This window comes from Phragmites australis, chromosome 3 (assembly GCF_958298935.1).
Source record: "Phragmites australis chromosome 3, lpPhrAust1.1, whole genome shotgun sequence".
NCBI classification, from domain to species: Eukaryota; Viridiplantae; Streptophyta; class Magnoliopsida; order Poales; family Poaceae; genus Phragmites; species Phragmites australis.
This window is the reverse complement of record NC_084923.1, coordinates 37333083-37347643: the sequence shown is the minus strand read 5'-3', so window position 1 is coordinate 37347643 and position 14561 is coordinate 37333083. Positions and strand designations below refer to the sequence as shown.

The 14561-nt window shown below is 44.1% G+C and overlaps 1 protein-coding gene across 1 annotated transcript; it reads left to right on the top strand.

Annotated features, from left to right (window-relative positions):
- Positions 1–381: 381 nt before the first annotated feature.
- LOC133912951 (uncharacterized) lies at positions 382–5430 on the top strand. The gene is made up of 3 exons (XM_062355948.1): positions 382–831; positions 4729–4836; positions 4926–5430. The coding sequence occupies exons 1-3, from the start codon at positions 514–516 to the stop codon at positions 5232–5234; spliced, it is 735 nt and encodes a 244-aa protein (XP_062211932.1). The 5' UTR covers positions 382–513; the 3' UTR covers positions 5235–5430.
- The last annotated feature ends 9131 nt before the right edge of the window (positions 5431–14561 follow it).

The window sequence follows — 14561 nt, the reverse complement described above, 5'->3', positions numbered from 1 at the left end:
GGGCTAAAGGCCCAATCGGCATGGTGCCAATCTCATTTTGTTCGGCTCTCGATCTTGATCCTCCACGCCGACCCTAACTCGCACGACTCAATAATCCCTAATCAACTCGACGGGCGGTGGCGCGGGTGGAGCTACTGTGAAAATTATTTGATAGTCTTTATACTGAAGAGACAAATGAAGTAAAATAAATACGGCCCATATTCACTGCTGGTCTAACATTGCTCTTACTGACCAGGGCTAATATACACACGGTCTAATCGCAATCCAGCATAAAATAAAAATCGCAACGAGCTCGGTTAGGCCCACAAAGGCCCATCACCTAACCGAAAGGGATGGCCCACCGCTCTCACCTTCTCCCTCACCCACCACCGCTGTCACTCACGAGCCGCCCTCACCTCGACTCGACTCCTCTACCCTTCAAAGAAAAAAGGGAGGAAAAAAAACGAGCTGCTAGTGATCACTGGAGCCAGCTCGGTTAGTTGCTTCCTCGAACCCGCAAATCTCGCCGCAGCCATGGAAGCCGCCGCCGCGCCTCGTACGCTGGTCGCCGCCATGGCGCTCGCGGTCGCCGCCTGCTGCCTCGCGCAGCTGGCGGCGGCGGACACGAACGGCGTGTACGAGCCGTGCAGCGACGCGCGGATCCAGCGCGGGGACGGCTTCACCTTTGGGGTGGCCGTCGCGGGCTACAACGCCTTCTTCTCCGGACCAACGCAGCTCTCCCCCTGCGACCGCCGCCTCAACCTAGCCGCCTCGGCGCAGCTCGCCCTCTTCCGCCCCAAGGTCGACGAGATCTCCCTCCTCACCATCAACACCACCACAGGCTTCAACCCAGTAAGCGATTTCTTCCCCTCTCTCCCTATCTTTTTAGTAGTTTCTTTTTTCGATTTTTGCCCGGGGTAAGTTGAGTTGGGTGGATCTGGAGGGGCTTGCATTGTACGTGCTTGTGGAAATGCGATTGTAGGTGGAGGTTGGTTGGATGGTGCCGAAAGCTTAGCATTTCTTGGTTGTTCCAAGCTGGAGGTAGGGGTGGATTAGCATGATCCTGATGCTTCCTGTAGCATTTCTCGATTACTTGGTGAGGAGGGAGATCTCATGATCCTGGTGTTTCCTGTAACATTGCTGCTCGATTGATTTGCTTCGATGCAAGACCTTTCTCCAGATGTAGTGGCAACTGGGAACAACGAAGTTATATGTTGTTGCGAAAGTGCACATCGTGATGCAAGTATCCTAGCGTGAGGTTCTGATCTTCACACTGTTGGCATTGACCCTTTGAGTTAGACTCAGACAACACATGAACATTTGGTTGTCCCAGAACTAGACCCATTTGGATTCTCCAAGCCATCACTTGATCCCCCAAGTGGTGATGACTCCTTCCGAACATAGCATCTTCATACACAAGTAGCTATGATGGACCACTATGTCGAAGCTTGTCAGGTGTCCTTTTCCAAAGATTGCATTGTATTGGTACGAGACATCCACTACATCAAACACTATCTACTCTTTGTGCAACCTCTCCCCATTTCCGAGGGTGACTAGGAGGGATATCCGTCTAAGGGCCTCGATAGGCCGGTCCCCAAAACCCAAGAGTGGGGTCCTGGCGGGTCGGAGGTGGCTCTGGGCTATGCCCATGCGATCGAACGCTTCGACGAAAAGAAAATATGCCGAGCTCCCACTATCGATCAATACTCAGTGTACTTCGGACCCTGAAAAATGTTCGCCGTGATGACAAAAGAGTCAGTGTGTGGGTAGTCCAAGGCCCGTATATCTTCCTAGGAGAAAGTTATTAGGACATGAGACCATTGAGACTTCACAAAAGGACGGTTGGTTCCCACATGATTCACCCTTTGTACATATTCTCTTCGTTGCCTCTTGGAGTCGAAGTTGTGGCTTGGGCCTCTGAAGATGGCCAACATCACATTTCGGGTCCCCCTGATGCTTTGAACTGATCGGGTTCCGTCAGATGAAGCTTCGATGGCCATGCGAGGTGGTGGGGGCGGCAATTCGGTAGGCGGGGGATACTGTGGTTGGTAGCTTCCGATCCACGGCGAAGGATGCGGGTGATACACCGGAGGTGGAGCCAGAGGAGATGCATCAAAGGCTCGCCAGTAGTGACTCGCTGATGACCGAAAAGGTTCCCTGTGGTATATTGCCCGAGGATTGAGGGCCTAACTAGAGCTAGATGACCCCGAAGTCTGCCTATGCATGCCTTCCTTCAATGGCACAATGTGCGGGCAAATCTTGGTGGTGTGGTCGGCATCTTCTCCATGCACCGCATTGTAAAGCACTCTGGTGCGACCGCCACCGTGCCCTTGGCCCCTCGCTCCACCTTTGTCCTTCGGTTGGCCCCAATCGGCCCTCCCTTTAGTAGGGAATTCATATTGGACATATTTCTCTTATGGCCCTTCGAGTGGGAGGAGTGCCGATGCGTCTTCTGCTTCTTAGGGAACCGGTGGTGCTCCTTTGGCTAATCCTCCTTCTCACTTCCTTGGGACTTAAATTTGTCCCTGGTCTTGTGGCTATTGCCTTTGCAGATCATCTTCCTCTGCTTTGGAATACTCCTCCATCTTAGCAAAAAGCTCGACTACCCTTCTGACTGCCTTACGAGTCGGACGAGAAGCCAACTTGCTTGCCCGAAGGCCCTGCCGGGCCGCATCAATTACAGTGTCATCGCTCAAGTGCTTCACCTGGCATTTCACACGCAAAAAGTGACGGATATACTCATTCAAGCTCTCACCCTCCTACCTTACCGCGAACAAATCCCCCACGTTGACAGGTACAACATAGTTGCCTTGGAAGTGGGAGAAAAGTGCTTCGCGATGCCGCTCTCAGGAATAAATCCTTCCCGGGGACAACGAAGTGTACCAAGAGAGGACTATCCCTTCGGTGGTGAGGACGAAGGCTTTTGCCATAGTGGTGTCATCTCTTCCTGCCGACTCAACTCCAGCTTCAAAGCTCATCACAAACTCCTTAGGGTCGGTCTCGTCGTTGTACAGGTGAAGGTGTGGCACCTTAAAGCCCGGAGGCCATGGGTGTGCCTACAGGGCTAGAGACAACGGGGAGTTGAGGTCTACATCCTGCGACCGGGCATGCTCTTCCGAACACCTGCCTGAGTCCCCTCGTCGTATGTAAGCCCCCAGTATGCCCCCCCCCCCCCGACGGCTCATGCTAAGAAGTTGCGGAATAACAAAGGGACCTAATCTCTTCCCAAAGCTCCTATACCTGCTTCACCGCCTCTTCCGTCTGGCGCCTGTATTTGGCTTCACGGGCTTCGGTGTCTCTACGCTCCTCTGCCGATACTCTTGACTTGCCAGGCCATCTTCGAATTCCCTTGTCTTCACCTTTCCTTTTGCCTCCTTCGCCCTTCCGCTCCTGGTCTTTGGCGGCATGACTTGTGATTTCTCTCTTTCTCTCATCCACGCGGTCTAGAGCTCTCAACCACGTGGTCGTGGGTTCGGTCCCCACGGATGGCGCAAAATGTTGTGATCATGGGAATTGGGATCACAACACAGTAAACAAGTGTAGGGTGGAACTTAGATTCATCATCCTATTACACAAAATAGGTTGGGTATTTATAAGCCATACCCTAACCATCCAGGTTTACAATACATTGGTACCCCCTATCTGTTAGTATTCTCATTTATAAGCCATACCCTAACCATCCAGGTTTACAATACATTGGTACCCCCTATCTGTTAGTATTCTCAGAATATTCTCGAGGTATTACAATCATTGTATAGGTACAAGGCATACAAATATAGGACTTTACTTTTATGCCCCTATGACTATCTTCTATCGGTGAGGCCTTTGGTATGTCGGGCCTTCGTCATCGTGGTCGTAGCTACCCTTTGGCCTTTGGAAGTCGAACCTTCAAATCTTCTTCGGGCTTTGCTCCTTCAGGTCCCTCGCTCCGCATTGGCTAAACCTTCGGGTCTCACTGACTCCTTTAGTGGTCTTCGACCTCTTAGAGGTTTAGCCTTCAGGCTCCACTCCTTAGCTGTCCTTCGGTTCCATACCTGTGACCAAAGTATTCCAACGAAAGCGGTAGCGTCACCAATCGCTTCCTATCCTTGGGGTTGGCTGAGGCCAGCTGGAGTCAAAGGGGGTCAACACGGTACCATTCCCCCAACATTAGGATTTGGGATATAATGTATGAGTAGGTTATGCTTGTTCACCAATAAATTTCCTGATTACTCCTTTATTGTTTTTCATCACCAAAAGCTTGGCTTAACAGTATACTTTCAGAATGCTGCCTGTTTTGTTCTCTACTTTATTTTTAAAAAGAAGTGGGGAAATTTACGTCTGTGTGTTAACAGCATGTCCTACTGATGCACTTTAATGTGTGTCTTGAGATTAGTAATTCGTTGGTCTTGGCCTTCATTACCCTTACATTTAGGTTACTATGTATCGGAGCGCAAAAATGTTGTTCCGGAAATGTAGGAGAAATGTTAGGTTAGTAGCTCAAATTGAAACAGGAAATGATTCTGCATTACAAATTATTCCAATTTTCAATGAGATAATGTAAATGTGAAAAATGCTAATTCTTTAAATGAGTTATCACCTGAAGTTGCATTTTGTTATTACCCATCAAGTTTACACTGTCATGGCACATTGGTGATCACACGTTAGCTTGATGTAACCTGTTGGTGTTCTGCATTCATGGTTAAATACATGCATCTGATGTTGGAATTGTCAGTATATGACCTGGAAATTCTTGTGCATATTTCGTAGGCTTCAGCTGGTGGATACATGGTAGCGTTTGCTGGTAGGAAGTACGCAGCCAGATCTGAACCAATTTTTATCTCCAACAGCTCGTTTACAGTGTCCAGCTTCACCCTGGTAAGGAACTACAAATATCTTGTCCAGCATGTGTGAACTTGGAACTGAGAAATTCTGAATCTTACTGCTACATGATAATACTTCTCTAGATTCTCGAGTTCAACAAAGGCAGACTTCAAAACTTGCACTGGAAGAAGGATGGCTGTGGTGCTTGCTCAGGGAAGTCAAACATGGTTTGCCTCGGCAAACGAATGTGCGCCTTTAGAACACAAAGCTGTAAGAACCAAGGAACTGTCGACTGCAGCATCGGCATCCAGCTGGCTTTCTCAGGCACCGATAAGCACGAGTCAGTTCTGAACTCGTGGTATGAGGTGTCCAACTTGCGACAATACTCTCTCTATGGGCTCTACTCAAACCTCAAGGACACCCTCAGCGGCCAGTTCAACAAGTTCTTCTAGCCTGTTTGGCGCAGCCGTTGTTTATTCTCTCCTGCTCCCGCCCCTTTCGATCTCCCTGAATCATGTTTTTGTACTTAACGTCCTTTGGGTTTGCTCGTCAGGTTGCTTGTATTCAAACAGATTTGAGCTTGTGTGGAAGGTTCAGTCGTCATATGTACCGTCGGTGTCATTTGCTATGAGTGTTTTTTTATTGCCATTTGCGATTAACTTTCGTTGTGTGATGAGCTGCTGCTGACGATGTTTGGTACCCAAGAAAAAGTCATATTGTCCAGTTTGCATAGATGTAAAGAGTAGCTTGGTCCTCGAGATATCGACAGCTTGTACCCATCACCAGTTGCTCAAGGTTTCTGAAAATGTCTTGTGATCGTCCGGCAGTTGAGCTGGTTCAGTCTTTGGATTTGCAGCCTGCCCTTTTTTAATTCTGTCCTACCTTGATGAGTAATTGTTTTTTTTTTCAAAACTATTGCGGCTGTTAGTGATATAAATGGCATTATCGAGTTGTTTATAAGTACACAAAACTTAGTATCGAGCTGAGCCAGGAATTCATGCTCCTGCTTCTAAGAATAGGCCTGAACAGTAATCGCTGCCCGGTTTGGAACGGAAAGCTTTGTAGGAATTACATTGTTTCCTGCAAAATTATGAGTTTACCATACTCCAAAATACAAATGATTCCAGCATCCGAACCGGAGTAATTTTTTAATGGAGCGAAAACGAGCTGTCTCCGCTTCGGCAACAGACCGTCGGAACAACCAATCATCGCCTATGGGATGACAAAGACGGAAAAGGAAGGAAAATCTCAGCTGTTGAACTCAGTATTCTTGTTGCAATATCCAATGCTGGTTTGTCCCATTTGCACTTTGTATTATATGCTAAAGATTATCAGTAAACTAGGATGCTGTTCCTTTCGCCAGGCTGACTTAAACCTCCTATTTCATTTGTTATTCTTGGATCACAGATTTGTCCTTATTTTTTGTTGGAAAAACTGCAACCCACATGTAACTTTGAGGGTTCCTCTCTTCTTCTATAATAAATGGAAGAACTTCTGCTACTCCGTTTACGGAAAAAAAAAACCTTTGGGGTTTGTCCAAAAAGCTCCTATAACTTATTTTTCTCTAGTCTCCCACCTACAACTATTATATAATGCTAAATATCCCCCTATAATAATTAGTCGTTATAGGATTAAGATGCCCATGAGAAAGTGAATTGGGTTCTAAAATCTTTTTTTATTCTAGAAACTATTGCAAAGGAGTTGAATAACCTTAGTATAAATATATGCACTAGTTTCTAGGTGAACTATCTTATGAACAAAGAAACTCAGCCAAGTTACAACCCTATTCTAGCATAGTAAACCTACTAAAAAAAATTGCAAGAATGCAAATACTAAATTTAAATGCTAGAAGTAAATTGCTCAAAAGTAAAGATAGGGATATGCAGACTCGATTTTTTCCCGATGTATCGGGGAGTTGATGCTCTTCCTAGTCCTCGTTAGAGCACCCACGTAAGGGTATAGCTCACTCTTTATCCTATGTGTCACGTCCCAAAATCTGTAATGCCATGTTTAATATTAAACATGAGTCACTAGCTTCAAGTTCGAATTTCAAACGCTTTCAATCGCCAGATTGAAATTTGAATTGCAAATTTGTGATCAGATACTTCTAAGGATTTTAATCATGACATAAAAATTTCGTAGATTTTCGGAGCACAATAGCAACTCAATTTGGATTAATGAGGTGGGAGAAAAGAAAATGAGAGAGAAAATTGAATTAGAAGCAAATTTGGGATTGATCACTTGCATGTGGACCCATTTGAGTGGAAAAGATCTCTCCTTCTCACTCAAAAGGGGCAGCCACCTCTCTCTCTCTCTCTCCCTCCCACTCCCCACGTGCTCTCTCTCTCTCTCTCTCGTTGGCCGGCCACCCCACAGGAGCTCACTCCCTCTCCCCTCTCTCTCTAGCTCTCTCCCTTTCCCCCATGGTTCCCGCCTCTGCAAGCGAAATCGAGGTACGTATATGGTACCTACGCGACCACACGTTCGAGAGCTACTCATCCGTCCAATCCTTTTTTGTTTTTTTCGAAGGATTCGAGCCGGTGTTGATCTCTTTCGGTGTTTAGGTTGAAGTGTTTGGAGCACTGGAGTTCTTCTTCGTCCCGAACTTTTCGCTTCTTCTCGAAGGTCACAAAGCGGGGCAAAAGCATCCTTGGTGAGCCGGTGTTGATCTCTTTCGGTGTTTAGGTTGAAGTGTTTGGAGCACCTGAGTTCTTCTTCGTCCCGAACTTTCCGCTTCTTCCCGAAAGTCACAAAGCGGGGCAAAAGCATCCTTGGTGAGCCGATGTTGATCTCTTTCGGTGTTTAGGTTGAAGTGTTTGGAGCACCAGAGTTCTTCTTCGTCCCGAACTTTCCGCTTCTTCCCGAAGGTCACAAAGCGGGGCAAAAGCATCCTTGGTGAGTCCTTTAGGCTTCCCATGGCATGAATGCGGATTCGAGCCGGTGTTGATCTCTTTCGGTGTTTAGGTTGAAGTGTTTGGAGCATCGGAGTTCTTCTTCGTCCCAAACTTTCCGCTTCTTCCCGAAGGTCACAAAGCGGGGCAAAAGCATCCTTGGTGAGTCCTTTAGGCTTCCCATGGCATGAACGCGCATTTGGATGATCGATTTTTGTGAAATCAATGCGTTCTTGAGCATTAGGAGCGAATTATGGATTTGGTTGAGATTTGATTTAGGAATTGAGTTGCTAGGTGGTTAGTTAAGTCCTAGACTCTCTAAACTCTCCCAAACATATCCCTCTTTGGAGTGGAAAAGATCGCAAATTGATTTGGCAAAGTTTCCCCTCAAATAGGAGTAGTTCTGAAAAGTCCAGAACCTCCGGAAAATTATCCGGAGGTTCCGCAGTCCGGAACCCCGCGAAAAAGTGCGGATAGTAAAAAAAAATGCGGAGGGTCCGCAGTTACTATTTATTGGCGCGTTGAGGCTTGCAAAATTCATAATTAATTCATCCGAACTCCAAACTATGTGAGACCAGTTGCGTTAGATTCGTATGAGTATGAATTACGTGTTAAAAATGTTGAAACTCCAGAAAATATTTTTGATAATTAGTGAGTTAATTAAATATGTTTCGGCTTGTTTAGGTCACGTTTAGTTGTTGCCATGTCCTAAAATTATGAAACCACTTTTGTTAGCCTTGTATTAACATGCTCTATACATTAAAAATACTATGAGCCATGAGATGAGTGTTTGAATTCCGTTGGTTAATGAAATACACACTGAGGTTTAATGAGTCATTGAAATGGTTTCAATCTTTAACATTTCGTAATTAATTGAATCTAAACCCCTTATATAGTGTATGACCATGCTTAGGTAGAGTGTGTCTAGTGTTCAAGTTGAATCGATCAACGAATCGGCAAAAACATATTTCCTGTCAATGTCCGGAGTGTCCGGAAGGTCCGCATAAATGCGGAAGGTCCGGAGAATCTCTGAACTGCCCAATGTCTGGATGTTCCACATAATTTTGCGGATAGTCCGCATATGTCCAGAGGTTCCGCACTTTCGGCAACTTTTCAAAATTGGTTTAAATCCTAATTTTATTCTAGCTCACATGTTTGCACTTTTAACATATTTTGTGCATCTTATGGTATGCATTGTTGCATTTCATCCATACTCATGGCATTGCACACGTTATTCTTTTTAGAGAACGCTGATCCGACGATTCCGACGAGCGAGGGCGATCCGGAGGCACCCCACCTTTCTGATCTAGGGCAGCAAGGCAAGCATCTTTCATATTGCACCTTTGTCGTATTGAATGAAGTCTAAATATTGATAAATTATACTTATGTATAGGTTTGCATGTATAGGAAGTCAATGTTGGGTTTTGATGGGTAGATTCTACGTTGAATTGCATTGTCTCTACCTTGATGTATTGTTGATCCATATCCTTGTAGCCTGGGTTTAATCATGCTAAGGTCTAACTTAAAAGTGACACGAGATGCTTAGCAATGCATAGCTCATTGGTAGAAGTTGAGCGGTGGAACGTCCCATCGTTCGCGAGCTATAGGTTAATTACCTTCACAATGATTACAATGTTGGGTCGATAATGTTGGTTGGTGAGTGGTGGGTATGAGACGAGATGTGGGCGGTGTTAGCGGTGTCGTCTGCCTCGGTGGAAAGTCCAAGGGGCAGGTCGGGAGAGGAAACCCGAGCGCCATAGACCGCTTGCATCGTTTAAGGCCGTCTGTCGGTACCGTTGGCTTTAGCACTTACCTTACTCACCACATGCCGATCTAATGGTAAGGTGAGCTGAATACCTTCACAGCTGTGGCTTTGTGGGGCCTGAACAACGATGATGTGAGCGGACGGGCTTGTAAGCGGTACTAGTTTGCTCATGGAGTAGTTCTAGTACTACCATGCCGAACGTTGCATGTCGCATACGGTTGGGGCTGATTAAGAAAGGTTGTCACGAGTACCCCTTTGTGTGCACTTTAGCGGGTGGTACAAGTCGTATGGTCCTTGTGTCGTGTGGGTTCAGAAGTATCCTCTGCAGGGTGTATAAACATTTCGAAATGCCGCGCTCTCGGTCATGAGCATGCTATTATTTCATCGTATCGGTCGTAGAGTTCTCACTTGTGGATTATGGTTGTGGTATGTTGGGAGTGGATGTTGGTGGTCGAGATGGTTGGCAAGTTGGGTCGAGGTGGTTATGATTTCGTTACAGTTATGCTAACTTACTTTTTAGATGTATTTATGTTCAGTTGAGTATTGCAGGGTAGAAGTACTTATTGTTGGTTAAGTTCGGGTGCTCACACATATATGTCTAGGTTGCTTACCGCATATATGTTTCACTTAACCTTGTGACCTAATCTTGCTACCAGCTCAATGCATAATCCTTAGAGTCGGAATATTATACTACCCATATTGTGTAAGTCTTGCTAGTATCTTCGTACTCAGGGTGCTGCCCTTAAGTTGATGCAGGTACTACTCAAGTTGGAGAGGAAGAGGCGGTGTTCAGCTACTGGGTGCTTGCTGATCAGTGTGGCAGGCAGGAGTAGCACATTCTACTCCGAACTCGGTGCTTTTGGTGTGGAGCCTAAGGGCATGTGGCTCCATACCCTTTTGTTGTATGGTTTTGTTCCGCTGCGTAGTTGTTGTTTCATTTTGATGTAAATTGTGGAAACAGCTGCATGTTTAAAGACTTGTAATATAAATGTTTAATTACCTGCGCTTTATTAAACTGTGTTGTGATGCATATGTTGGAAGACATGTGTTCCAATCCTTGGGCACAAAACACGTGCCGGGACTGCCAGAGCAGTATTTTGATTAATCATCGAGGTTGTGATTATGTTAATGATCCACCTGATGATTAGTTCGAATACTGTTTGGTCGGGTCCTCACACTATGCAAGGGACCAAGTGATCTCTAGTGGTAGTCATTCTCTACTCTGGATCGGTGAACTCCAAACCGGTACATCTTCATCTTGAGGCTTCAACAATCACTTCACTATGAAGCTCCTCAAGATCAAATGTCACCAATCCATCTATGTGACACCAATCACCAAGAGTAACAAGCTAAGAACCTCACTTGACCTAATCTAGACTAAAGAGGTGGATATATGCATACAATCTACTTTCCTAACACTAATGGTGCCTTAATATTCAATTAAGAAACTTGAATGATCATTGAAGTGCTTCTTCTTCCTCGACTCTCCAAAGGTGTAGGTGAAGTCAAGAGAGCCTTCAATGAGGTGAGGGGAGCATATTTATAGTCAACCACCACAAACTAACAGTTATCCTCTCGGCCTCTAAAAATCGGGTCACCGAACAATCAGGTGGGCCACCGATGTGACTTCAAATCCAACGGTCCAGAAACTAGCCGTTTACAGTATGACTACCTCACTGGACAATTAAGTTGGTCACTGGACTGTCCGGTGGCCTTCATTTACCAAGTTTCCATGCCCTTTGGATAATTTGTCTGGTGACCACAGACAAACTAGGCATACTGTATGGTGACTCACCGAACAATCAAGTGGACCACCAGACCGTACGATGGCCCCCAAGGTCCAAGTTACAAGGCTCTCTGGACATTCTGTTAGGTAACCAACAGACATTTGCTCTTGATTATTCGGTGCCACCAAGCAGTCAGTTGGCCCCACCAGACTGTCCAACAGACTTGATTCCAGATTTGCTTCAAAGTCTTCATGTTACTGGATAATATGGCTTGATTTTTTGGTGATCACCAGACGATCAGGTGACATCACCAGACTGTCTAGTGACCTAATTTCATTTGGGATTTCTCCATTTCAGCTAATCTTTTGTCCCTACTTTGTTTCTTCGATACTTTGGGCTTCCATGGAGCTTCCTAGTTTTAGACTAAGCTTGTGTGCATCACAACCAATTATCTAGTGTCGACTAGATCAAGCTAATACTCTTAACCTCCATTTAGAATACGGTCAAAGGAAAACAAATAATCTATATACTACTAAGTGTCAACCTTAACCCTTTGTGACACTTGAGCTAAACAGCCCTTAATCTTTGTGTATATCCTTTGGTAATACCCATGAAAACCAATATGGGGTCCAGATCATCCAAATACCATCATCATGACCTAACTTCAAAATATATCAATAAAACAAGTTAGTCATGATTATTATATTTTTATTATCGACCAAAACATAAATTAGATGTCTAAATGCTTTCAGGGCGCACCATGTGGTGCATGCATGACTTACTATGATTCCTAGGGCGGCACAATGATATATAGCATCACTTCCAGCATCTATGGGACCATTGAAACTAACCTAAAATTTCATTATTTGGGCTCTCTATTCACATACTTTCGAAATTCATCCTATTTATGTGTGAAACATGAGTGACAGACCAAGGAGACTATGAAATTAATTCTAGAAGCCAATGTGCCATATCATGCAGTCAAATAGTGCTAGGGGTAATTTGACATCATAGAAGAGTTGCAGAGGTGGACAGACAAAAAAAACAATTGCAGGGGTTTGGACCCATATGTATAGGTGGATTTTTACAAAAAAAAAAAAAAAATCAAGAGATGCTTAGCACACAATTGTAGAGCACCATTTGTTTCATCACATGTACCGCTCTGGCCTGCATGAGTTTCATGAGCTGCAAGGAACACAACCAAAATGCTGCATGAGGACACACAGAAAAACGCCGGATGACCGCAAGAATCATCACTCTAGAACACAAATCACAAGAGACAGGCTCCTTGTCACACAGTGATGAAACCTTGGAGGGACCGTTTTTTGCGTCCTGTTTTCTTGCCTTCTTTGCCGACTGTAGATGGACCAGTGCATGATGTCACAGTAAAGAAATCACCTGCACAGAATGGCATGAAAAAGATACAGGGACAGCTCACCAAAAGCTGAAGCCAAAGGGAACCGAACTTTGTGTCACCAAAAAAGGTTAAAAGATGCAAAAATTTGCACTATGAGAGGACAGAGAGAGGAGACACGAGCAGCACTGAAGGGCACTCAAACTTTTGTACGAAGGGAGCACTGAAAGTTAATGGCTGCAGCAGAGAGTACTGCTTCCGAACCGATTTACTTGTCGTTTAGGTACAGACGCGTCCAACTATACATGAATTTGATCATCTCTTTTTCTAAATATGTATTAATTAAAAACACAAAAATATACAGTGATGATGAATATGATACCATTGATTATAGATACTTTGATAAATAGAAGTCGTCAAAGATTATATTTCGGTTGGACGCATTCTAAGACAATATTTATTAATAAAAGCTGTCTGAATCATATTTCTGTAGAATCTGGAATCTGAATCTGACTTCTCTACAAGGGCAAAGCGAACAATTTATTTTAGTACTAGTAGAATCAATGCAGGAAGTTGCAAAGGGGAACACGAAGGTATTAAAAATAGGCAGAGGATAAGATGATGCGAGGATGGAGAAGTGGCACGAGAGAAAGAGTGGTGGCCACACACCAGGGCAGCACCACTGTAAAAGATTTTTAGTGCAGTGCAGCATAGGAAAGGGTCTCAGTGCAGCATCAGGCCCACAGCTGAGCTGGAGTTCCAGCATATGGTTGCGTTGTTTGCCATACTTAATTTTTTTTAGGAGAACTGTTACAGGCAATTGACACTTATGTTTATATTTTTTTGTAAGAAAGCAGCTGGCATTTATATTATGTGTTTTCTCTAAGGTGCCAGACTGATTCTTCACTTTATTTTTTAAATGGGTGAACAAATGGAATTTGGCTACTCCACTGGACTCTTTTTCATTGATTCTAATGGTATGTGCTATGAAAGTATTTCTTATATGGATATAGTAACACCAATTTTATGTTACCAATTCACGTAGCTTTTTGTATATTCATGGTCAAAACTAAAAATCTCTGACCAGCATAGATCCTAAAACTAATAATTCGAAACGGAGAGAGTATGTGAAGTTTCCTCGGAATTAATGTTCTTACCCTGCACAAAACTTTAAAGAACTCGTTTTATTGTCTTCAATTTACATATGTGGATAATTGTGTAAAGTTGGCGATCAAGATGAATCATATCTCTCAACTTTTATATTTTTGAAGCCTTAATTCAGGGCCTAAAAACACCCCCATTAAACTAGTGTTCTGATTCGTGACAAATTGCATATATTTGTTCACTCTGGTTCTTAGTGTTAGAATCCGACTTTAAGAATGCCCAAGTTGTCAATTAACTAAAATGCAAAACAGTGAAACCCTTTTGGCTACAATAACTGTTTTCTATATAGTTGTTATTTGTGGATAGGTTTTGAACACGCTTCACTCTAAATCTCATATTTTGACAGAATAACCAGTACATGCAAAATAAATTTTAGTGCATGTACTCATTACAGTTAAAATTATTTTAAGCATACCTATCGTGTATTATTTATTGGTGTCCAAAAGGTGCATTTCAACTGCTCAACCGTTTTCTTCAGCTCCAACCGTATAAAAAAGTTTGGGTCCTCTGACAATAGCGGTTCATTTGATCTTAACCTACCGCTACCTAACAAGAGATTTATAGAAGCCAAAAGACAACTTGCAATTTAGGAAATGTTGGTCATATAGTACTTCCCCCCAAAACTAACAACAACAGGACCATGTTGCAAACGTTGTTGACACTGTATCTTTGCAGTTTAAAATATTCTGGCTGCTTCACCACTAATGCAAATAATGCCGCTACATCACTTTGCACTTTTTTCCTTGGAGTTTATTTTGTGGATAGGTCTGGAGAGATGGCCCATGTTGCATGCATGCAGTGGCTTCTTTGACTTTCTGTCCTGGCAAGTGCTCAGTGCACAAGTACGAGGGGTACTTCTATTTCACTTAATGAAAGTT

Excerpts from the sequence above, each read along its gene's own strand:
- LOC133912951 (XM_062355948.1), top strand. The coding sequence starts at position 514 with ATGGAAGCCGCCGCCGCGCCTCGTACGCTGGTCGCCGCCATGGCGCTC. Across the intron at positions 832-4,728 it reads CCACCACAGGCTTCAACCCA|GCTTCAGCTGGTGGATACAT; the intron begins GTAAGCGATTTC and ends CATATTTCGTAG. Across the intron at positions 4,837-4,925 it reads CAGTGTCCAGCTTCACCCTG|ATTCTCGAGTTCAACAAAGG; the intron begins GTAAGGAACTAC and ends ATACTTCTCTAG.